Source organism: Panthera pardus, unplaced genomic scaffold (assembly GCF_024362965.1).
Source record: "Panthera pardus isolate Hobbes unplaced genomic scaffold, ASM2436296v1 HiC_scaffold_2, whole genome shotgun sequence".
In the NCBI taxonomy this organism is placed as follows: Eukaryota; Metazoa; Chordata; class Mammalia; order Carnivora; family Felidae; genus Panthera; species Panthera pardus.
In genome coordinates this window covers 100,594,564-100,620,592 of record NW_026526765.1, presented here as the reverse complement: position 1 = coordinate 100,620,592, position 26,029 = coordinate 100,594,564, and the positions used below count along the sequence as shown (strand labels likewise).

At 41.3% G+C, this 26,029-nt stretch overlaps 1 protein-coding gene across 1 annotated transcript in view; it reads left to right on the top strand.

The window, feature by feature from the left end:
• Positions 1 to 26,029, top strand: part of ARHGEF28 (Rho guanine nucleotide exchange factor 28) — a 301,505-nt gene that overhangs the window by 123,793 nt on the left and 151,683 nt on the right. Inside the window, exons 4-6 of the mRNA XM_019463023.2 lie at positions 2,395 to 2,688; positions 21,251 to 21,434; positions 23,947 to 24,127. Coding sequence (XP_019318568.2) covers positions 2,395 to 2,688; positions 21,251 to 21,434; positions 23,947 to 24,127 — 659 coding nt within the window. The remainder of the gene's footprint in view (positions 1 to 2,394; positions 2,689 to 21,250; positions 21,435 to 23,946; positions 24,128 to 26,029) is intronic.

The window sequence follows — 26,029 nt, the reverse complement described above, 5'->3', positions numbered from 1 at the left end:
TGGGGTTCCTTCCATGGCACTCTGTGTATCTAGACTTGTCTTTACCAGATCTCAGGCTCCATAACTTTGTCTTCCCACCACCCAAATGTTCGTGTTCAGAAACTTGTCATTCTCCTACGTGTCTTCTTTGATTACCGTGGTGACAGATGACAAGTTAATATTTCATGTTAGTGTTTGTTAAGAACTAATAGTTCTCAGATGCAGCTGTTTTTGCAATTTCATTGGAATGTGGCTTATGTATCTGAGACATCAAGTTGCAGCCACAGAGTGTAATGAAGGTGTTATTATTTGCAGGGGGGGGGGAGGATTTTGCTGTTTGGTTTATTGATGGATTGGTTTTCTTTAACCTCAATGCGTCTTTTAGGCCCTCTAAATTGCATTGTGGAGGGAACCTTCAGTTCTTTAATGGGTAAGTTGGCCTCATTTTTAGAGGAAAGATACTTTTTTTTAAAAAAAGTATTTCATATTTTTAGATAGAGATGGTGTGAGTAGGGGAGAGGGGGAGACAGGAAGAATCTGAAGCAGGCTCTACATGGAGCATAGAGCCAGACATGGGGCTGGAATTGCAAGACCCTGGCATCATTGCCTGAACTGAAATAAAGAGACACTCATCTGATTGAGCCACCCAGGTGCCCCTCGAGAAAGGATATTTCTTTCTTTTTTTTTTTAATTTTTTTTAACATTTATTTATTTTTGAGAGCGTGCACAAGTGGGGGAATGGCAGAGAGAGAGGGAGACACAGAATCTGAAGCAGGTTCCAGGCTCTGAGCTGTCAGTACAGAGCCAGACGTGGGGCTTGAACTCACAAACTGTGAGATCATGACCTGAGCCGAAGTCGGACGTTTAACCGACTGAGCCACCCAGGCGCCCCTAGAGGAAGGATATTTCTAAGTGCTTCTGCTGTGTATCTGTTACATGTGGGAAGAAGGTAGACAGTAAACATGCGAACAACCCATAGTGAGAATTGCAGAGAGGTGCGAAGGCCCTTCAGCCCTACCTCAGCCTGGTCATCAGATCAATCTGTTGTCGCATTTCTGACGCCATGGGCAATTTTAAGCACTTCTCTCTCTGGTCCAGTAACTTCCATCCTTAGAAGAAAAAAAGCCAACCCTCTTTAATGGCACAGAGTCACTTTGTCTCTTTCTCTTTAGCCTTTGTCTTTCTGCTTTGACTTTTACGTTGATGTCTTTACTGCCTTTTGCTCCCCCCCTCCTTGCTTGATTTTCTCTCAGGAGGCGTCTAGTGGGGGAAGAATGAAAATAACGAAAGTGCAATCCTAATATCAAAACTTCTATCATTTTCTTTACTTGGATGCAGGGGTTAGCCTTCTTCCCCTTCCTTGTATGTTAAAATCTTTTTGATGGTAATGTCGCCTGTTTTGAAGTGAGAGGTCTTACCTTAGTTTTAACAGAATCCGTACAGGCAGGTGACAGTCCCTGTTTCTGAACCTTAAATGTCTGCTGTTGCAGCTTTCCCATGGTGGCTTCTAGGAAGTGTGTAGAGTAGATTTCTGTAGTATGTACTGGAAGCTTATAGTCTGGGGGTGGGGGTTGCTATTTGGTGCCCACACCAGTAGATCATTTTTAAAGAGGTGATGTGAAATGGCACTGGTTCTCAGTAAACTGGGATGCTCTTGTTCCTGTGAAGGCTCCTATTAGCCATTTGCTTGGCTATGATTATAATAATCACAGAAGTTGGGTGGGACTAATTCCTGGAGCTTCTGTCAAGTGCAGCATAAAAATGTACCTGGAGAGTGGTTCACCCACCTGGACAAGATGAAGGGGGAGTATAAGGAGGGACAGGTGGCAGGATTCGATGACCACCCACAAGAGAAATACTAAGAGCACTTCCAAGAGACAGAAGCTATTCTCAGAGGTGGCAGGGGTGGGGGGCAATGAACAACATACGTAAGTATTTCTGATGAGTTGTCTTCACTTACCCTAACTCGTAATTCGAAGGACCTCTGTGGAGCTACTTTATAAAACTATCGTCTAAATAAATACCTAAAAATGGAAGAGTCAGGAGGAAGTGTCAGAGCAGGAAAGGGCCACGGCCTTTAAAGTGACAAAGTTGAATGAAGTGTTTGGGGTAGGAGTACGAGGTGAAGGTGTGCCAAATAACAGTGTTGGATAATGATAGGAGAATAAACACTGAAGTGCTCAGAGCTTAAAAAGGTTAGTTTTCAAATAGGGCGTTATGGAAAGAAAATGGAACCTGTTTTAATTTGTCCCCACAAGCCCAGCAACGTTTAAAGATAACTGGCTTCATTTCCCCTCTGCCTTGCTCTCCTGGAGCACGTGGTCTGCTTGGGCAGTGCAACGAAACTAGTGACCCCTGCCTGGGTGAGCACCTCATGTAGACCTTAGGTGAACTATTTCCTGTCTCGTTGTCCAGGCCACGGGCTTCAGGAGATGGTGATGGTGTCTGTGTGCCTCTGCTCAGAAGGTTACTCCCCTGTGATCATGGGCTCTGGCTCCGTGACCTACGTGGACAACATGGCCTGCAGGCTGGCTCGTTTGCTGGTCACCCAGGCTGATCGCCTCACAGCCGGTAGTCATCAGACCTTGCTGACTCCATTTGCCCTGACGGTGGGAGCTTTGCCTGCTTTGGATGAGGAGCTCGTGCTGGCTCTGACCCATCTGGAGATGCCTCTTGGGTGGACTGTCTTGGGAAATTACTCACTTGAAGGTGGGTCCTCACCAGAATATTCAGATCTCTTTTCTGTATGTGCTTTACAATTTGTTGTCTGTCTCTGTGGGTTGATTTTCCTGCCCGTTTTTTGACCTGATCCTCACTCTGATATGGCTGGATTCCTTGAGATCCTGGGACACTCGTCTCTGGGCTGGTTGATGCTATTCGGCTCTATTCGAGGCGGGGAAGAACTTTGCCTCAAAGAGGGAAGGACTGTTGCTTGGTGGTAGGGTCTTGCACCAGTTCCTTTGGGCTATGGCTCTACTTCCCTTGGCATCTGTTCTTGCCATGAGCTTGCTGCACTATTTACAAGTAAATAAAGTCATCAGGCAAGGAATAATAGGCAGTCAGCTCTGAGCAACTGAGCTATGGGAGTATGGCCATGCAGGAAATAAAATCACTATGTTGACATCTTTAAAATGCCAGTGTCACTGAGAGTATCCAGATGTTTGTGCTAACTTTTGGAGATACCTCTGGAATGGTTCCTGTTTATTGAAAGACTGTGTAGACTCTTTTTTTTTTTTTTAATGTTTATTTATTTTTAAGAGAAGTAAACGGTGAGCAGGGGATGGGCAGAGAGAAGAGGGACTGAGGATCCGAAGCAGGCACCATGCTGACAGCAGACAGCCCAATGCGGGGCTCGAACTCATGAATTGTGAGATCATGCGTTATGTCAAAGTAACACGCTCAGCCGATAGAGCCACCTAGGTACCCCAAGACTGAATAATTGGCTCTCAACACCGACCTTCTGTGTGTGAACAAAGATAGGTGTTTTGTGTAAGTCCATGCAAGGCATGAGGCTAAACTGTTCGATAGATACTTCTTATGGTTATTACCAGTCACAAAATTTTATTAGAAATAGATGTTGTTAGTGGCGCCTGGGTGGCTTACTCGGTTAGGCCTCCGACTTCAGCTCAGGTCATTATCTTGTGGTTCACGAGTTTGAGCCCCGTGTCGGGCTCTGCTGACAGCTCAGAGCCTGGAACCTGCTTCAGATTCTGTGTCTTCCTCTCTCTGTGCCTCTCCCGCACTCATTCTCATTCTCTCTCTCAAAAATAAAAAAAACATTAAAAAATTAAAAAGAAATAGATGTTCTATATTTTATTAAATACACATATACTATTGTCTTTGTATATTGCATGCTTTAGTTTAATGGCTGGATGATGCTGTTTTCAAGAGTTTCTGCTTCCTGATAACTTCTGCTTACAGGTTGGTTTACATTTGATCATGCATAAGATGCAGTGCACTAATCTAGGTAAAGGGGTATGATTTTTGTAAACAGAATCATAAGGCCATTAGCCACAGAGAGGATCTCCATTTCTTTCTTTCCATCAGGGTTAAAGTAAAGCTCTAAGGGGGAAATTAAACATGTTTCTTACTCCTTAAGACCTTGGATGAGGTAAGTCACTATCCTAGTTCAGGGTTGAGCCACGTCTGACTCCTGTGTGCTGTACCTAGCTGTATGGTAGCTGATTGATATGTATGAAGGGGTGGGTGCCGGGGGGAAGTAGGAGTTATCTCTTCCCCTTGCCATTATCTCCAAGGACCTACCAAATGGCTTGGAACATATCAAATGTTCAAGAAGTATTTGTTGTATGACTGAAGGTTGTATTTTGGGACCTTCAAAAGAAAGTCACATCCTAGATACCACTATTGTAATTCATATATATGTGTGAATATATGTGTATATGTGTATGCATGTGTACATAAACACGTATATACATGAGTATGTTCCTGTACATTCACACATACACATGTGAATTCACATATACATGTATATACCTATATATTCATTTGTGTATATATGTGTTTTCTGGCTAAGGAACTTCATTTTCTTAAGCCTCCTGGCTTTTTAACTAAAGTCTAATATTGGAGGGTATTTTACTTCTTGGAAGGCAGATTCATTTTGGCAAAGGCATAAAGTGTTCATAATTTCTCACCAGTCACTACACTCGGGCACAAGTAAAGTGCTCCAAAGCCTCCAGGAGCAGCGATGTTGGTCAGAAGCAGGGCTCCTTCCCTAGCCCAGGGCCTCCCTCAGTATAGCAGCTTGGAGCCTGCAGCGTTGTAACTTGTGGTCCTGTAAGTGACAAATTGTTGAAGGTTAGGTTAATTGCACATGAATAACTTAAACTGTAAGAGCCTTCAAAATGGGATTCATGTTACTGCATGCTATATTTTCATCCAAACATTTAGGAATGAATTAAGATTTCCTAACCTTTCATCTGTGGATTGGCAATAGTACATGCATACAATTTTCTGTGTTGGGGGTGTATATATACTCAGTCATTTTGCTGATGTACATAGTAAAATAAGTTGGGAAAACACTAGGCTAATCCCCAAGTTGGCAAGGGTTCCCTTACAGCCATTTTTATTGCTATTTGGAAATGTATTCACATTCTCTAAGCTTCCCTTGGCCATGATCTTTGGTTTATCTGTATCTTTATAGTAGACAGAGTTATGTCTCCTTTGCATGGTGAGATATAGATGGGAAAACAATGCTAGTGTCATAAAGAATCTATGTTTCGGAGCTGGGTTCAAATCCTGCGCCTGTTGCTTCCTGGCTATGAGAAATTCTGGGCAAGTTACTTCAGTTCTAATGTCATAGAGTTTTAATTTCTAAAATGAAGCATTATAGTACCCACCTCATTGGCTGGTTAAAACGATTAAATTAGATAATATATAGTGAATCTTGTATAACAGCATCTGAACATACTACATTCTCAGTAGAATATGATTTTCATGTGTGACTGTGAATGGATTTCCATATGTAGAATATATTGTTTGTACATATGTAGGATGCAGATTACTTGGTCTGGCCAAATGAGACTACAGACAAAGGATAAAATACAGGTATTGTAAACATTTCCTTGACAATTTCTGGGAACTTTTCTTGACTTTCTCTTGGAATGGTTGACACTGCTTGAGGTAACATTGCCTGCAGCCTAGACTTCTGATGGAACTTCTCTATAGCATCACTGTTCAGGGATGGGGTTAACAACCCTTTTTCTTTTGGCTCATCTGAGTGGATGAATTCTCCTACCCTGTCTTCAAGTTCAAGTTCACCGATCCCGACTTCCCTTTGATCCTGTCTGTTGTTGAATGCCTATTGAATCTTTTGTTGTCTTCTTTTTTTCTGTTTTTTTTTATAGTTGGCTCCACATCCAGCATGGAGCCCAATGAAGGGATTGAACTCACAACCCTGAGATCAAGACCTGAGTCAAGATCAAGAGTCAAATGCTTAATAAACTGAGCCACTCAGGTGCCCCTGCTGTTGAATCTTTTTATTGAATTTTCATTTCATTTGTTGTATTCTTGAGCTCTAGGATTTCTGGTTGGTACTTGTTTGTGTTGTTGTTGTTGTTGTTGAAATTAACACAATGTTCACATATTGCTCTCCTGACCTGGGAGAGGATCATTTTGACCATTATTTTGAACTCTCTATTGGATAAATCACTTCATTCCATTAAGGTTGGTTTCTGGGAATTTATCTTGTTTGGTTTGGAACCTATTCTCCTGTTTCTTCATTTTCTTTGACTCTCTTAGATGAAACAGACACCTCTCCCAGCCTTGACAGACCGGTCTCCTGTAGATGAAGTTCGTTAATCCGTCTAGCCCAAGTTCCTGGTTGCCTCTCAAACATGAGTGATTTCCCAGGATGTTATCTTTGTTCTTAGCGGCTCCCGGTAGTTGAGGTAGTGCTTAGGCCCATCAGTATCCTGAAAGGGAGGATCTCAGTTACCACCTAGATGCTGGCTGATTAGAAACCTGATTCTTAGGCCTAAGCTTGGAGAATATGCAGTCAAATGCCTTGCAGGGAAAGAATGGCAGGTGGGCATTTTTTGTTGGCTCTCTCTGAGCTGAACCCTGGGGGGATAGTTGCATCTAGTCCTTCTGTGTGCACCCATTAATAACGATTTTTTTTAATCCAGTGCAGTCCTCTGGGAGTCATGAATGCAAGCCACATTGGCTCTGAAAACTAGGCAATCTGGAGAGCTGTCTCTTGGGTGGCAGCTGTAAAACCTGGGGTGCCAGATGTGTGTACAAGTTGCTTCCAGAGAGATGCTGGTGACCTGGCTTTAATTTTCAAATGAACCAAAGCAAGATCATGGGGGGAATTGCCCATTGGCTCCCTTGGGGTCCAGGGAGGATCACAGTCAGCTCCTAGATGCATGCTAATTGGAAAGTGGACCCTTATGCAGCAGTTTATAAAGTATGCACTCAAATCCCTTCCAGGGAAAGACTGGGAGATGTGTCTTTATGCCTGCTTCCTCTGTGCTGAGCCCTGAGGGCATAGTTGTGCTGAGTGCTCCTCTGTTAAGAACTGTGTCTTTGTTTGCTACAGTCCTGTAGGACTCACGGATGCAAACCACATTGGCTTTCACAGCCAGGTGAAAGCTTTAAAAGTTGGGGTGCTAGATGTGACCCAGACCTTCCATTCCTTAGGGAGAAGCTGGGAGTTGGGGTTCCCTCTTGATTGTATTGTGTTTTGCCAAGGCTAGAATTCATGATGAGTGTGTCTCAGCCTTTTGTACCTGTTCCGATGTGGGTGTTTTCTCATGCACCCTGTGCATGGGAGTCATTCACTTAGTTCTTGGATTTCTCTCAAGGAATTACTGTGTGTGTAGCTTTACATTTGGTCCTTCCATGGATGGAGGTGTGTCCTGTGTCAACAACTTGGTCCCTCGTTTTCAATTTAGCAGAGGTTTAATCTGAGCAGTTTAAATCTTTTACGTGCTCAATACATCTTTTCCTAAAGATAAAAAAGGTATCTATTTTATTAGTGTTGTTTGTCTTCAAGGTACAAAAATAATAAACTAAGGAGCTGTGGCATAAGGCCTACTGAAGTTTATTGTGCGTTAAGTGATAGTGGCATCATTAGTTGGAAACAACTTTTTTTTCCTAGTAATTATTTCTCCTACCACTTACCCAGAAACAATGTAAAGCTTCACCACTGGCACTTAAAAATTCTTTGGGTTTATTTATTTATGTTTTTTTGCCGGATAAATGGATGTGCTGAATGAGAATTTATTTCTATAATGACTTCGTTTTGGAAGAATCTGATGGAAACCTTACTGGGAAGGATTACTGTATTTCTTTGCTTTTTGCATTTTGTAATCCCTCACTTTCTTGCCTTTTTAATCACTGAGCGTTATCTTGAAGGCCTCAGATCCTGGAGGAGGGCCAGTCTGAGCAGAGTGTTGTGTCTCGTAAAGAAAAGCGGAGACTTTTCTTGGCCCCGCTTCTTACCCATCAGTACTCACAGTGCAACTTTATCATATGTTCTAAGGAAGGAAGTATCCCTTGTTTTATTTAATTTTGTGTCATAAATAAAATTGAATTTCTATTTCATAAAATTAAACCCATTTCTTCCTGTGAAATAGCTTTCATGATAAAAGCATTTGCAGGATCTCAGGACCCTATATTTGCAGTAAAACTTGGAGTATAGTCATATATTCAATAAGATGCTACAGTTGATCTTTTTTGTTTGTTTTGGGTATTTTGCTTGGTGGGTTTTTGTTGTTTTGTTCTTTTCTTTTTATTGGACAGAGAGCTTTTCTCAATGATTGGCATCATTTTGACAATTAGATTAACTGGGATAAAACCCTTGGTTTCTTTCTGTTGGTGCTCAGATAACTTGTGAGGTAGCCTTCCCTTCCTGCTCAACTGTATCATTTACTTCAGCTGTGTTCCCAGAAGCCTGACATGGCTGGGAAAGCACCAACCTTGCCATCCCTAGTGAGAAAGCTACCATTTGAGTAAAGAGCCCAAAGGGACTAGAAATACTATCTTGGAAGACTGATGGCATTGCCTTTAGGAATATAATAGCTCCTATCCCAACCTACAGAATAAGTAGATGTTGTCTTGCTTAAGCTTTCTGATATAAGAAAAATAAGCCCACTCACGTTAAAAACAAACTCATGTCAAGATTCTCTCTCTCAGCATATATTTACATTTATAAACCAATATGTATGGGGCGCCTGGCTAGCTCAGTGTGGAGTGTGCGACTCTTGACCTCAAGGTTATGAGTTTGAGCCCCACATTGGGTGTGGAGATCGCTTAAAAGTAAAATCTTAAAAAAAAAATAGATATACCAATATATAGCAACAATTTCCAGATTCAAGACCTTTTTTGCCAAAGTAAATTATTAGGAAAAGCGAATTTGGACTTTTCTGTAGTTCTCTAGGTAAAATAATGCATATGTTCAAAGGATTCATTATAGGTACAAATTTTTAGTTATGGGAAAGATGGAACTCTTTATTATTCCAATTATGAAAACATAAAATCTTTTTTTCCAGTTTCATTGAGACAGTTGACATGTATCACTGTGTAAGTTTAAGGTGTACAATGTGTTGATTTGATACATGTATGTATTACAAAATGATGACGGCTATAGCATTATGTAACAACTACATCCTGTTACATCATTACCATTTCCTTTTTGTGGTGGGAACATTTAAGAAAAGTGATACGTTGAATCGAATCTGCAGGGCATACATTGTATACTTTTTGAATAAAAAAGGAAAATTCTGTCTGTTACATTGTTCTATCAAGTTTAAAGACTCAAACTTTATTCTTGCCTTTATAGGTGATGACATGAATGGAAGAAAGTTCTAGGGAAAGCCAACTGAGTTTTTGAAACTTTTCTGCAGGGGTGTCTTAGATCTAAACACAACTGCTCTGTTTAGGGAACCAGCTTCTCTTTCTGGAGCCGTCCCCCCAAAAAGTAATGGGTGGAACTGGTAATCCCCACTGAAAGCAGCTTAGATAATTTATTAATTTAATTATTGATTTTGAAGATGAGAATCTTTGAGAATCCAGTAATTAAAGGAATGTGCTGGTTGCCAAGTACATGTTGTAAGGGTAAGTCTAAGTACTAGTGCTCTGTGCAAAAACCAGTCACATTGTGGTTAATCTTGACTTACAGGAAAAGTAGAAGCCTAGTCAGGGACCATAAGTTTAATGGAGAGGTCATGCTCTTACGAAGAAGGATCCTTGGCGTGGTGCTCTGTTTTGTTAATAGGATCTTCGTAAATTAGTTGGAGAATCTTTGTTTTTCTACACTTGACAACTAAGGAGGGGAAAAGGAAAAGAAATGCAGAAGGCTAAAAGAACGTTGGAAGGAAGTTTACAAAAGTGTGGGTCATTCAGTAATGGTTAAAACATGTCTTGATTGTTTAGTGTTACTTTAAGGGGTTTAAAGAGCAGTTTTATTTTAGGAAAAGCCATTAATTGAGAAATAAAGTTTTTTTTATTATTATTATTAAAATTTTTTTTTAATGTTTACTTTTGAGAAACAGAGAGAGACAGAGTGTGAGCAGGTAAGGGGCAGAGAAAGAGGGAGACAGAAAATCTGAAGCAGGTTCCAGGCTCTGAGCTGTCAGCACAGAGCCCGATGTGGGGCTCTAACTCACAGACTATGAGATCATGACCTGAGCGAAGTCGGACACTTAATCAACTGAGCCACCCAGGCGCCCTGAGAATTAAAGGTTCTTAACTAAAGACTCAGTGGAAAGTGTCACTTTTCTGTGACATCTACATCATGCTTGAAGCCACACACCCAGAATCCTCACCTTTCTAGGCAAGAGTAGAAGGAAATGTGTGGGCCAGCAATGTTTGACAAAGGAAAATATCTGTTGACCTTTCTTTGAATAGAGGAAAGAGAACTGTAACCAGTAAGAAGCAAGATTTGTTTAACATTTGAAATAGAGCTTGGCCGGCGTTTTTATCCTTGAGTACAATTTGCTGGCTGCAGAAATAGAAAAAAATAGAGCAAGGCTCAGGAGCATCGCCCTGTTGGTTGGCCTTGACTTGTGTTCTAGGTCTTAGTAGCCAGGAGATGGCATAATGAACTTGAAGACTGACTTAGTGTCCCAAAGACTGTGATAGGTCAGTTTTGCTTTTGAGCCCCGAAGCTTTGCACTGGATGGCAAATTTTAAATAACATCAGCTGGTGTCCTACCAGTGGATAGGAAACCCATAAAGGACAGATTTCTTACAAAATACAGGTTTTCAGTTTAAACAAGATTGAGGAGTATGGAAATTAATGCATGACAGGTATCCACTAACTCTGAGGTTTTAATTGTTTTTCTTGGAAATCTTGACATTTTTCAAGCAGTTACATATACACTCAATATTACTTTCTAGCCTTGTGTTACTTCTGATAGTATCTCATGGAACAAACATCTCCGCACTTCCTTTTCTGACATTTTAAGCTGAAATTCAATTCCTCCAGTTGCTAAGGTAACCTACTGCATGAATGCTAGTGGTGGAGAGAATGTTTTTTAGAATAGGTTCCATGATAAGGGGGGTGGGAGGGAGGGTAGGGTAGGTGATGGCTATTGAAGAGGGCATATTTTGGGATGAGCACTGGGTGTTGTATGGAAACCAATTTGACAATAAATTTGATAAAAAAAAAAAGAGTTGGAAAAAAATAGAATAGGTTCCATGTTAAATTGGTAAAAGTGTTACACATTACTTAGGCTTGTATACAAATATGCATCATTTGTGACATTTTCAGTCTTTATTTTTAAGATTTTGTTTTTAAGTAATGTCTACACCCAATGTAGGGCTTGAACTCACAACCCTGAGATCAAGAGTTGTGTGCTCTGCTGGCTGAGCCAGCCAGGCCTCCTGAAGTTTTAAATCTTTAAGAATGTTTTCTACGTCTTCCACCTACCCGCCCCCACCCCCCACCCCTGCTTTTTAAGCCTTTTATTGTTAAGGAATGGGTTTTCTGGCAGTTAAGAATTTAGTACGGAATTGAACTCTCAAGGAAAAGGAACCCCTCATCAAGTAATTTGAATTTATTTTTCAGTTAAAGCCTTATTAAGCACATTGTCTGTTTAAGGTATTATATTTTAAAGATGAGAAGGCAGCTGAAAGATTTCCTTAAATAATAATCTTCCTACTTTTACCTGGCATTAATGGCCCTTAGACTGGAATTGAGAATTATCTATTAGTTCTCACATAAGAGATAGAACAGAGGGTTGTATTCAGGTTACTTTCTCCGTCTCTCATAGTTTTCAAGGGAAAACAATGTAAGTGGAAGCTCCTGCTTTTTCAAACGCCCTGCCCTAATGTGCTTCCTAAAGGATTTAGGACAATGGAAGGTTTTGGGATTTACCTCTGGGTGGCCATGTCCCATCCCTGCTTCTCTCATCTGGAAACCCTTCAAACAGCAGGATACATATGACTGTTTTGATTGCACTCAGGGGACTAACACTGAATTTGCAAATGACGGTATCCAAGGATTCTGCTAATACTCAAGGGAAAAAAAATAAAATTTTTGCTTTTTTCCCTAGATTTCTTGAAGAGGATTTGAATGTTAGCAGCTGTTCTTGTGTTACTTTATTTAAAAAAATAAATAATTGGCTTTAAAACTACCAAAGCTTGCAGATTAAAGGCTGATGGTGGAACAGGTAGGTGGGGCAGACTTGGAAAGGAGGTGGGCAGTGAGGCAGAAGTGAGGAGATGTTCTTAGGGAAATAACCAACCTGTGTCCTTTGGCAGTGACCTGCTGTATGTGGTCCCAGTGAACTGTGAAAGGCCTTGCCGTGACTTTTTAAATGTGGGCCTTTATGTGATCATGAGGCTGTATAGGTAGAACCACCCCCCCCCCCCCCAATCTTTTGTAATCCTGCCCTGGGTTCTAGTTCATAGTGGTACTCACATACTTGCTTTCTCTGCCCTACCTTTGTAGCGGTAGAAACTTTAATTTGCAGACCTGTCATGAGACAGTGGTGTGTGTGTGTGTCTGTATGTGTGTGTGTGTGTGTCTGTGTGTTGACCTATCTGGCCAACATGTGCACAGTGGGGTATGAGCCTGCATCCTTAGGAGTGGTGTGGCTTAGTTCTTTATGCTTGGTTTCCTGACTCTTGCTTGGTTGACTTAAGTTCTATCTTCACTGCCCTTCTTGTTTTTGCCATCTTTTACAGAATCATTTCTTTGCCTTTAAGAATTTGAGTTTTGGGGGTGGAAAAGCCTGGGTTCAGATTCCTGGTGCTCCATTTAGTATCTGAATGAGCTTGGACAATTAGTTGATGGTGTCATATCTCAGTTTCTGCTCTTCTTCAATGGGGATAATAATAGGCCTTACCTTGTGCAATGGCTGTCAGGGTCAAATAAGATAACGTATGTAAGTCACATAATAAATGTTAGGGGGAAACAAGGGATGTAACGTTCTTACGGTCACCGGCAACTGACAAGCATGAAATAAAAAGGGTGGTTGTGCTGGTCCGTTTCTTTGCTTTCGTTCGTCTGTCAACAGCTGCTCATGTGGACTTCTCGTGATCTCTTTCAACCTCCTCACCCTCACCCCAGGCACAGAGCACCTTAAACACTGGTTTCTTACTTGGCGTATTCCATCTAGCTTCCTCTTCTAGGCTCACCAGAATATCCCTAGCTGAACATGCCCCTCGTGCTGAAAGATGGGATGAGGTCTCCCCACTGGTGGGGTAACTCACAACCATTGAGTTAAATATTTCTCAGTCTAGCCCTTTGTACAGAATTCTGGCTTCCAGTGCGTGGGAGGGCAGTGAGTGGACCCTGCCCAGCTGTAGACCACAGCTTGCCTGGTTGTGCTTCAACTTGGACTCCCAGTGCAGATTTCAAAAGGCCATTGCCAAGATTTGATGAGTCTACAGTTTTTCTGCTTGTCAATAATACAGTTAGATGGTACTGTATTTTCATTTCTCTCCCAAACAGAACAGCATGCTTGGAGGGTCCCTTGGAGGGGGGGGGGCTGGCAATTCCATAGGCTCCCCTGCGGTGCGAGGGGAAAGAACGCTCAGTGCCATAGTAGGCTGTCAGCAAATGCAAAGAAGTGAATACATGGAGAACACGAATAAGAGCTTGGAGAAATATTAACAGATGATGAAAAAAAATCTAGTGCACAGGCTGGAAGGGGGGTATGACCTAATTGTTGCTTATGGCACCTAAGAACCTCCTGCTGCCCAAGGCATGGGGCTCTAGCACATTTGTCTTAATGGCTCATCTTGTGTCCTGCATCGATGCAGTTACAGCACCCTCCTAAGCAGACGGCTGGTTCTCTTAATTGACGCTTTTAAATTATAACCAAAGGAAAACTGTTTTGCAGTATATCATGGCTCTCTTTAGTGACAGTTGTACTTTTTCTATGAAAAAGATCAGATAAATGTGTACTACTGGTAAGTCGTTCCCCCCCCCCCCCCCCCCAGTACTGGCTTTCATAGTTCATGAGAACCCTGCCTCATGTGTTATTTTCATTACATCACCCTGACAATCCTGGGTAGTAGGTTGGGAAGGTAACACTTTGCTTCTCCAGATCAAGCAACTTACAACTTGAAAATTTAAGTGGCCTTTCCAGAGCCACATCTCTCTCAGTGTTGAAATCCAGATTGTTCAGTTCTTTTGTCTGTCCACCTTTGTGCTATACACTGTTGTGTCTGGATTCTGAACACAGAATATTGACGCCCACCTTGTATAATTCAGTTTGGATATGTCCCCCAGATAGCGAAGGCCAGAAATTGGTGCCCATCGTTGAGTCCTGATAAGGACTTTGTAGTGTTTCAGTGTGTTAGTCCTAGTTCCATAAGGTAAAGTGTAACCAACCTTTAAGAGCTGCAGACTCCATAAAGTGCCTTCCAGCATTGTGTATCGCAGTGTGAATTTTATGGAATGATACTGTGTGATCGATGTGTTCCCAGATTTGCGGTCAGCGGTTGTAACTGGGGTGTCTCCTATATGTCCGATGCAGAAAGTTAAATTTCAGGAAGCTAAAACCCACCCTTATGCTTGTTACTCTCCTCCTGCCTTGGGCTTTATGACCCAGCCAAGCCTGCCATGTTGGTACTGTGCTCTTTCTTATCTTTCCTATGAACCTGTGTATACTTGCCGTTCCTATCCTAGACCCAACAATCTCTGATCTTACTTGTGGAAGGCTGATTTTTACTTGACACACCCAAGTCCTGATGAGATCACTTAAATGAAAGCTACCATAATACATGATTTTTCCTCCCATTTTGTTGAGAGTCCTGGGGCGGGGGGAAATGAGATTGTGTCATGTCATATATTCTCACCTGTGCTACATAGAATTTTTGGCAATACTTTTTTCATTCTCTTTACTTTCTGTTCATCATTTTGGCATTGTATAAACACCTGTAAAATTTCAGATCATGATACATGATAGAGGTTGATTATCCTGCAGGGTAGTTTCCTTATAGGTCCAATAGTTTCCTTATTTCTATTCATACTCTTTCTGTCTAAGCCTAGACCTGTAGCTCATCATACAGTGACTTCAAGGGCCAGATATTTATTCTGAACAGAAGTGGGTTGACAGCATGCTATTGGAAGACAAGGGACCGTGCCCATCTTTGCAGCCACCGGGTCCGGCATCTAGTACTAGGTTCATTCAATGTTTGTTTACTTAGTGGCTTAAATGCAAAAATTGAGGCCTCCATCAGTATGTATGTGGTTTTGGAAATGAGAGGACAACTTATTTTAATGATTGGGTTATATGTGAATTAAAAAATGTCTCTTGTTATTCATAAACTTAAAGTGTTGAAGACATTTCAATGACTCCACTCACAAGTTACGGAATATTATTAAGTCCTACAATGTAGAAGTACTTCTGAATTAAATTGTATTTAAAAATATTTGCTTCTAGATTATTGTCTCTATCACACTTATTTTTAATATCTTGCCTACAGCATTTAAGGATATGTCTTGGTTTGGCAGCAAATATAGAATAAACATACCTTGCATCAGTTACAAACTTCTTTTTGTTATTGGTGACATATTTTAGATAATCTTTTTAAAATTTATTTTTTATTCTCATTAACACGCGGTGTAGCCTTGGCTTTAGGAGTACAACCCACTGATTCATCTCTTATATTTGACACCCAGCGTTCATCCTGAAAAGTGCCCTCCTTAATAAAAGTGCCCTCCTTAATGCCTGTCACCCATTTAGCCACCCCGCTCTCCTCTATCAGCCCTCAGTTCTCTGTATTTAAGAGTCTGTTAGGGTTTGCCTCCCTCTGTTTTTATCTTCTTTTTCCTTCCCTTCTCCTGTTTTCATCAGTAGAGTTTCTCAAATTCCACATATGAGTGAAGTCCTATGATATCTGTCTTTCTCTGACTTATTTTGCTTTAGCTAATAGATCTTAAGAGATGACTGGGAAGACCGTGGTATAAAAAGAAAGCAGAGCTTGGCATTTTGTTAACCACTTACTTATTGAAAATACCAGATCTTAACCCTGACGTTGCAAGAATCGCTTGGGAATCTTTAGGAAAAAGCTAATGCTTGGGTGCCACCACCAGAAATTCTGTTTTAATTGTCCTGGGGAGAGGCTTAAACACAGCTCTCTGCACGTGGGGGGAGAGACATACGGGTGCCATTAGATCCCAGAAGAAGCAAAGTCTCACTCACGGTCCCCTGTTTCTCCCAGAGAGATAACACTGACTTGTACAGTAGTCCTTCCTTGCTTTTCCTTGAAGTTCTACTCCCTGTGTATTCCTGAAAAGTATGCCTTAATTTTCACTTTTTTTCTTCTGTGACTTTTCCCCAACATTGTATTTCTTAGTTTTTTTTCTTTCATTTTTTTTTTTTTTTTTTTTAACGAGAGAGTGAGAAAGAAGTGAGCACACAAAGAGGGAAAGGGGCAGAGGCAGAGAGAGAGAGAGAGAGAGACAGACAGACAGACTCCTAAGGAGGCTTTGTGTTCAGGGCAGAGACTGTTTTGGGGCTTGATCTCAGGACCCTGGGATCATGACCTGAGCTGAAATCAAGAGCCAGACCCTCAACCAACTGAGCCACCCAGGCACCCTTATATTTCTTTCTTTCTTTTTTTTTTTTTTCTGTATTAGTCTGATTTTCAGTTGTTAGGATACTAGTGTGATTATTCTACAGTTGAACCTGTTGTTGATGGATGTTGAAATCACTTCTACTTTTGACAATTTTACATCTCTTTGTGTGTTTGCTGGTGTACAAAGCCTAGTCCTAGGAGGGTTTATTAAGTGGGAGTGGAATTGCTCAGTCAGATACAACATAAGCTTGGGTAAATTTAATAGATGATCCCAGTGTGTTTTCCAAAATGGTTATGCCGATTTACGTTTCCTGTAGCAGTGACTGTGAATTTCTGAGGGCTTGATCATTTATTTTTCAGTCTTGCAACCTGAACTTTCTGCTAATGTCAAGGCATAGACGGACCTTGTGAAGCTATAACGGTCCCAGATTTGGAGTGAACAGTATATAAAGTCACTCTCCTTTAGCAACAGCCACACTGTCTCTGCTCCTGTGCTCACGCGCTCTGGGAGGTCCCTTGGTGTATACTGGATTTCATGGATGCTGGATCCCTGGTCATTCAGGGCCAGGATGAACACTCTCAGGAACTTGTGCCTTTGATGTGACAGCCTCATTTTCGAGGCAGAGAAACTGAGGTATGGCACAGCCAGAGGCTTGGGCTTTGTACCTCCTCCTCTATGTCACAGCCTGCTCACTTCTTGTTTTGTGCCTGGGTGATCTTGCTCCCAGGATGTGACAGGTCATATCTTCTACTGTTTGCCATTAGAACAATTACTAGTAATTCTGTTTTAGAAACATTAGTGCACGTAACTCCTGGCACCAGCCAGACAGGATGAGGCATATTTATTTGGTTAAAAAAAACATTTTAAACACCCTCCTTCCCATGTCTGCCAAATTGTATAACCTCTTTTCACAGCTTGTTTTCCTGACCGCTGTTAAGAATCTGAAACTCTATAACAAGCAGAATTATTTATATATGTCACAGTGTTTCCTATTTCAGGCTGTTTGCCTGATTCTAGGCTCTGAACTTTCCTACTGAATGAGAAAGCTCTCTCTCAAAACATTTTGGTCAGTTTCTTACTTGTTTTCCCCAAAGAACAGAAGATCCTCTCTTCCCCTGCCTTCCCACCTTCCCAGGAAGTGGGGAGTTTGGGAGGAAAGGACAGTTTGAGCAGTGAGCAGTTCAGTCCCACAAGTTTGCTGTGCTCTCTTAAGAAGTAGATGTGAGATTGGAGCCTGAGGAAGGGAGTAGGGAGCTGGATTAGCAGAACAGTCCTGGAAAGTGCTCCAGAGGAGGGAACTTCTCCCCACACCTGCACTGTCAGCCAGATTAAATACACTGAGCTACTTCCCAGGTTCAAGGGCTTGTGCATCGTCACTGCCCCCAGGCAGTGTAGGGGAGTTGCATTTAAATGATTGACACCATACTTGAGTTTATCAATGGTTTGATTTTAAAGGGAATGCAGGGACACCTAGGTGGCTCAGTTGGTTAAGTGTTGGACACTTAGTTTAGGCTCAAATCATAATCTCACAGTTCCTGAGATTGAGCCCCACATCGGGTCCTGCACTTACAGTGCAGAGCCTGCTTGGGATTCTCTCTTCGCCCCTACCTTTACTTGTACTCTCTTGCGCTCTCAAAATAAATAAACTTAAAAAAAAAAAAAAAAAGACCTGGCTTAGGTTTAGATATTCCGTTTTTGTTCTTTTTCTTGGAAGAAAATTGTATCCCATAGAACCATGTGATATTTGTCACCAGATTCAAATTGGGATCTAGGACTTGGAAATTCCATCCTAGGGTAGCTGGTTATGATCTAATGCTGACATACGTGTTCGGGAGTGTCCTTGTGCATGTGTGTTGGTTTCATTACCAGATCCTAACTGGTCTCTTCCTCATTTTTAAGAAGGGGGGGATACATGGAAATGTTCTCAAACATGCCTTGTTGGGAATCTGTTCAGAAGGAAAATCCGACTTTCTAATAAAATGAGTTTAAAGGATAAAATAAACATCACTTCTTCAATAGCCTTTTGAAGGTATCAAGTATATTAAACAGATACCTAGCAGGGGTACACACTTCGTTTTTAGTTGTTTTGACATTTCAGTTGTCCTCTTATGGGGCCGGGGGGTCTGTGCTATGTCACACAGACAGACAGGGAGCAAATACACTGTGAAGTTGTGCTTTTCACTCCGAGGACTTACTTACATATTTGAGATAGAAGTCTTTATGGGGAAGCAAAAATAATGTAAAAATAAGAAGGGGGACAAAACATAAGAGCCTCAAACACAGAGAACAAACTGAGGGTTGCTGGAGGGGTTGTGGGTGGGGGGATGCGCTAAAAGGGGAAGGAGCATTAAAGAAGACACTTGCGGGGATGAGCACTGGGTGTTATGCATAGGGGTTGAATCACTGGAATCTACTCCTGAAGTCCTTCTTGCACTGTATGCTAACTAACTTGGATGTAAATTAAAAAAATAAATAAATTAAAAAAATGAATTGCAACTAGAAAAAAACTTTTTTTTTTTTTTTTAAAGGCTGTACATTCTTGATCTAGATAAATAATATAAACCCCTAGGGGCATCTGAGTGCCTCAATTAGTTGAGTGTCCAACTCTTGATCTCAGCTCAAGTCATGATCTCACAGTTCATGAGTTCAAGCCCTGCATCGGGTTCTACAATGATGGTGCAGAGCCTGCTTGGGATTGTGTCTCTCCTTCTCTCTGCCCCTCCCCTACTTGTGAGCACTCTTTCTCGCTCTCAGAATAACGTTAAGAAATAACGTTAAGGAAAACCCCACTAAAGATAAAAACAAAGCAGTTTTCTTCTGCTTTTCTTGTAGTGGAGTATTTCCTTCTAATTGTTTGAAATTCAGATGTTGTTGGATGCTAGCTCTCCAAGTAGCATCAGCACAGCCTGCTGGGGAAAGAAAGCTGAGTTAACTCCCTACCCTGGAAAGACAGAACGACACCTTTACACGGCCTTACCGGGCTCTTTAAGGGGGGAGGGCAGGGTTGGAATGTCATGAGAACTTGAAGTTGGGCTTAATGATGGTCTTCTAAGGCAGAGGAGTGGCGGTAGGCAGGGAAGGGAGTTGGATTAGGACTGGATAAGGATCATGATATCATAAAGCTTGGTTTCAGGGTTTAAGCTTCTTGATGCTTTTTGCAGAACAGTTGATGGGTCTTGAAGGGATGGTGAATATACCATCGTTTGCCCAGGGAAGAGTCTCCTGGGGTTGGTTACTGGTGGGGTTATGTTAAGGAAGACAATGGAAAAGTAAAGTCATGTTCACGGAGACTGTGAACTGTGTGGAGAAGTAGGTAGTCTTTGTCCTCAGTGTCAAGACTCCATGAGAGTATGTAGTTTTTGTTCACAGATTTTAGTCGAGGTGTCAGAGGCGGAACTAAGGACGGTATGTGCTCCAAATAGCACCTGCAGTCATCTATGAAAAGCTAACTTTTATGGGTACTCAACAGGGAAAGGGCCCCCTTGGTCATATATTCGTTCATTCAACAGGCAGCTCTTTCTAGAGCATATACGTGTGGTTGACACTACACTGGGGTAGAAGACATAGGTCCCTCCCCTGCTGGCCTTTCTCTTCGGTACGATGCAGTGTGCTCTGCACCTCTTTCCTATTAGAACTTCAGCCAGTAACATGACTCAACTTAAGGGGTACGTATGATTCAAATTCTTACTGCATGCTTATTCCACCAGATACCAAGTGTTAGGATTTCCAGGTTTAGTTTGTGAAGACTGGGTTTGTTTCAAGGGGCGTCTTGATGCCTACGGAGTTCATGGGCCTACTTTTTTTTTAACGTAAGCATATTCACTTTTCTCTGTATGTCCAGTGTAATCTTTACCATGAGCCATCTGTGTTCCAAGCACTGGGTATTGCAGTAGAAACATCAGTGTACAAACTGTACAAATCAGGCACTTTTAACATAGACAAATCATGGAGATTCTAACAGTTGCTGTTCAACTCACAAATACTGGATGACTCAGTTTGTCACATACTACGCTGGGTGTTGAGATTAAAAAACAAAATTCCTCAGTCTGTACACTGATACACACAGGAGACAACCATAATGTAAAGTAGCAAACACCACGGTGAAAACTCAGATACACAGATCAATCAGGAACCTTCTGTCAAGGGGTGTGCGAAAAGGCACAGGCTGACTTTTTTAAGCAGAGCGCCAAAGTGGCTTTGCCAGCCCTGAAATGATCTAACAGATGGGTGAAAGCACCTCTGTGAAGTTTGGGAAAGACCATGGTCTCAAGTATTCTGGACACAGGAAACCCATTGCTGACCCAGCTTCTCATCAGGGGCGGAGCATCTCTGAGGATGAAGAGTGGGAACGGGGGCTCCTTTACAGTTGGGGCCTCCGAGAGTCTGCCCTACTGAAATAGCAGTATCTCCTTAAAGGACACCTTGGAGTGTTTCTGAAGGGCAGTGTGCTCCTAGTACTTGTTTTCCTGGACGAGTTTAGTGCACATGGGAAAAGGGACGTGAGTGTGCACTGTAGTGGGTGGGAGCAGCACTGGGCTACCGATGAGCCAGCACTGGGCCAGATTGTCTCCAGCACCTACTGGCTGCCTAACTTTGGACAAATCACTTGACGTGTCCACATATATAAAATGAGGTGTTTGGATTAGATGCTTTTGATGCTTCCTTCCAGTTCTAACATTCTGTATTATGTCTAAAGACATGGTTATCTTGGATGAAACGTATAAGACAAAGTTTGTGAATAGAGGAACTAATATCCTGTGTTTTCCTTTTCAGTGTCTTTATGCAGAGAGTCTCTTCTACACCTGGCTATGAGATGGGGCCTGCCTAAGCTGTCTCGTTTCCTCTTGTGTCTCCCTGGGGGAGTCCAGGCTTTGGCTTTACCCAATGAAGAAGGTGCCACCCCATTAGACTTAGCTTTACGTGCTGGATACTCCGAGCTGGTTGAAGACATCACAAAGTGAGTTTGGCTACTTGTTAGATTCTCTCTTAACCTATTTCTATAAAGTGTTCCAAGTATTGTGGAAAAATAGAAATGAACCAAATCACAAGCTAATGTTGGTTTATGTTTTACCATTAGTTCCCATGTATAAAGTACAGAGTATGTGAGCAGATAGACAGATGTATTTATTACCAACATTTCATGGGGGGAGTTAGGGGAAAAAGTCTTGAAAGGCTCAGAGGGAGCTATAATAAAGAGAAAAGTTGGCAAAACACTAGCCTAAACCCTACTTATCTTTCAGGTTTCAGCTTAAATAGGACTTCTTTAAAAAAAAAAAAACTAAACTAAAAATAAAAAGCACTTCTTCAGAGACACAATCTACCTTAGGGCCTTTTGTGATCATGATTAATTTATAATATGGTGGTTAAAATTATTAACAATATTAAAAAATTTTTTTAATGTTTTTATTTATTTTTGAAGGAGAGAGAGACCGAGCATGAGTGGGGGAAGAGCAGAGAGAGAGGGAAACACAGAATCCAAATCGAGCTCCAGGCTCTGAACTGTCAGCACAGAGCCCAAATGCAGGGCTCGAACTCACGAACTGTGAGATCATGATGAGCCAAAGTCGGACACTTAACCAACTGAGCCGCCCAGGCGCCCCAAGATTATTGACAATATTATTTAGAATTTTATATGTAGTCATCATTTGTTGCCTAGGTCTCCATCCTGTATCACTTAAGGGCTGAAACTGTTCACCCATTGTAGTATTTCTGATACATTTTCAGTATATAATGCTCACTGAAAGAATATAAATTATTGAATCAACCGAGCCAGCCAGGCACCCTAAATTTTTGTTGAATCAATGATAGATGAACCCTAAAATACTGTGTGGTTATTAGGATTTAGTGAAGTAATGTAAAAGAAACAATAATGTAAAGGGGCTGTAAAGTTTGCTCTGTTGATGACATCAGCATTGTCAATGAAGGAAGGATGTGTCGTTTTTTTCTTACAATGGTTCAGATTGGTCGTTATTCTGAAGAAAGGGAGATTCGTATATAGCGGTTTCCTTGACTTAACCAGGTGTTGAAAAATGGGAAAGTGCATTGAAAATTACATATAAATATTAAATATATTCAGAGTATTATTACCTGGTGTATCTTAATGGACTGGTTTTTCTTGTTTGGCTTATGAAACTCAATGTGATTAATTTATAATTTTATGCTGCATAAATGGATATTGGCAAAGAAGTCAGAGCTTTTTATTTATTTTTGTCCTACTTTAGTCACGTGACTGCCAACCGAGGAAAAAAAAGCCAATCCAAAAGGTCTTTTCTTGGGTCTAATATGACCCCACTTGCTTGGCTAAAAAGGCCAAAGCAGGACTACTTTCTTTGACTTGGTCATTGTGGGGGGTTCAGATTTAGATCAAAGCCCAGGAGGCTGACTTCATCTTGGGTAGCTTGGTACCTTTCACCTGTCTCCAGGACCAGAAGATATTATGTTAGCGTGGGGAGTTTTCTAAAGATTCTGGAGTTGATACTAGCAATTGATGCTAAGAATTTGGGGAGATACCCCACATCTTAGAGTGTAAGTGCTTTTAGTGGATCTCTTTTTGTTGCTCCATATGATGGAGTTAATATTTATTTGATTGGAAGTATATTCTCTTTTTGTGAAGCAAATATCCATTAATAAGATGAGGTCATGTAAGAGGAGGAAGGAGGCATAGAACTAATTCTGTGAAGTGAGGAATCGGTGGGGGATGTGACAACCTGCTGAGGTGAGCTCCTATCGGGAAGCACTAGCATTTTCCTCCGAAGGCTCCTTTACCGTTGCAATTACATGACCTTGTGAGCTGTCCAGAATATTACGATACTAACCGTACAGCCTGCATGTAGCTAATGAATGTGCAGTTGTTCTTGGCCAAAACAAAACAGAAAATTAGTTCATATTCAAGAATTCAGCTTGGGAATATTGTTTCTTTGTTTATGGGTGTTTTCAAGAATAGAACAAGATCAAATTTATGCTTTTTTAATTTGCCTGATAAAATGATTTATAACAGTGGACCAGTGTGTTATGAATATCCCACTTGTTTGTACCATCCGAACCTCGCTGTGCTCCCTGGAGATCATATCTATTTTCCACTGTAATCACCTAATAAGCTGTTGGCTGCCAGCTAATTTGTTCTTTTACACATGACCCCGTTAAAGCAAGAGGCATCTTTTTGAGTTAAGGAGAGAATACAATATTGAGGGAAAATACTGTGTTTAAAAGTCAGTAGTTTCATTAGTTACATAAATATCTTTAAAATATGTAGTATACGTGAATAGCTTTTCAACTGACATCTTCTCTAGGTAGAAAATTTAGCTTTATTAAAGGATCTGTTTACATGATCATATGTACTTGTTGTCAGTGGGTGGCTTGCATGGATCATTTGCCAGTTGGATTTCTAATACTGGGTGCAGTGAGGGTACTGGGATCTTGGAGTTGATATCTCTGAAATTGCCAGTGGGTTTTGATATGTGACATTTCAGTTTCCAGGGCAGACGTTTCCCCGACTTTTCCCGGGTGCAGCTCAGTGACGATGCCTTCCTGCAGTATATTCACTCCTCAGAAACGCTGACCTTGACTCTGAACCACACGGCTGAGCATTTGTTGGAGGGAGATATTAAACTCTTCAGGAAATACTTTTGGGACAGAGCCTTTCTCCTCCAGGTATGTGTCCCTTCATTTTGGTATGTAATAACTGATACTCCTTGAGAGTACAGACAGCAGGCTTATTCTTTTGGAGGGTAGCACTTCATTTTTTTTATAGTGAAGCTTTGGACATGAAATTGGAGACTGTGTTACATTGGTAGAATGAAGATTATTGCGTAATATTTTGGAGGTAGAACATAGTAACTTGTGTAAGGATTTATTTTCCAGGAGCCAGCATCCCCAGTGTTGGATTTTAATTATCTAATACTGGATATTTTGTATTCATTTATTGATTTTACTGAATTTTTTTTAATGTTTATTTATTTATTTTGAGAGAGAAAGCATGAGTGGGATGAGGGGCAGAGAGAGAGAGAATTCCAAGCAGGTTCCATCCACACTGCTAGTGCAGAGCCTGATGTGGGGCTTAATCCCACGAACCATGAGATCATGGTCTGAGCTGAAATTAAGAGTTGGCCTATTAACTGACTGAGCCACCTAGGTGTCCCTGATTTTACTTAATTCTTATTTAAAACCATTACATTTAAGGCTGTTATACATGAAGAATACCGACTTCTGGGCTTTCTTAAGACTTAGATGTAGTTAAGCATTGTCCCAGCATGTAGATTCTTCTTGAATGGGAATGGTCGTTTGAAATCCGTTCGTTTTCAAAGGCTGGCTCAAACACCAGCTTTCAGTGACATCATAGCATGCTCAGCTCAGAGTTTAAAATGTTTCATCTTTATTAGTTTTTATTTTTATGTAGAATCTGGAGCAATATAAAGAATATTTATATCTTTTAATTATCATGAAGCAAAATGTTACTTTGAGTAAAAGGCTTGAGTCTGTCTAGTTGACAGTGCTCCAGGGTATAATGGATTCACTCACGAGATCCCCTGATGTCCTGTGTTCCCAAGTGTTTGGTTCATATAATTAAACTGCAGTTTTAGTAAAAACAAAACAAAAAAATCCCGCAAAACACAAAACATTGCTATCAAAGATTATGGTTGGCTTAGTCCATATAGGGTTTTATCTAAAGAAGTAAAATGAAGAGCATCTGGGTGGCTCAGTTGGTTAAGCATCAGATTTCAGCTCAGGTCATGATCTCATGGTTCATGGGATTGAGCCCCATGATAGGCTCTGTGCTGACAGCTCAGAGCCTGGAACTTGCTTTGGATTTGGTGTCTCCCTCTCTCTCCCCCTCCCCCACTCATGCTCGCTTGCTCTCTCTCTCTCAAAAGTAAATAAACATTTAAAAAAAATAAAAAAATAATATGAAACATGCTCCTCATTGTGAACTACATCCCTTTGTTGGGTTTTAGGAAATGTATCATTTTCTGGCATACAGTGTTGCCTCATTTGCTTAAGGATGCTTGTCATTTTAAGACAGTAAAGCCATCAGCCATTCCTGTGGCTTCTCACCCAAGCCCCCAGGGGTAGATATTCTGACCAGGCCAAGCCATGGCCTTGAAGAGCAGCATTGCTCTCGATGTGCTCAGCTCCCTGCACCCATGCAGGGACACAGCTCAGGAGCAAGCGTGTCCTTAGATGGGGTGTTCTGGTCACAGCGCAGCATCTGGTGACAAAACTCTTAAAAGCAATAGAGCCTACCCTGCGTATAGCAAAAATCATGACCATTTGTTTCATTATAAAAAGCCATCAACTTCTGAGGCTGGATTCATGATTTCTCATGACACATTTGAGATAATACTGAGGGCCTGGAAGATGTAAGATGAGTAGATACCGATGTTCAGTAATTGATGGTAGTGGACTCAGAGTAACAGAGACCAAATGGAGATTGCTTTCCAGTTTCTTGGAGATTGTCATTTTATGAGAAGGGCTCAACGGAAGAATAGAAGCGGTGTGGCTGGGTGGTGAGCAGAGATTCATGAGCTTACTGTGATTTATAAGAAAGAAAGTCAT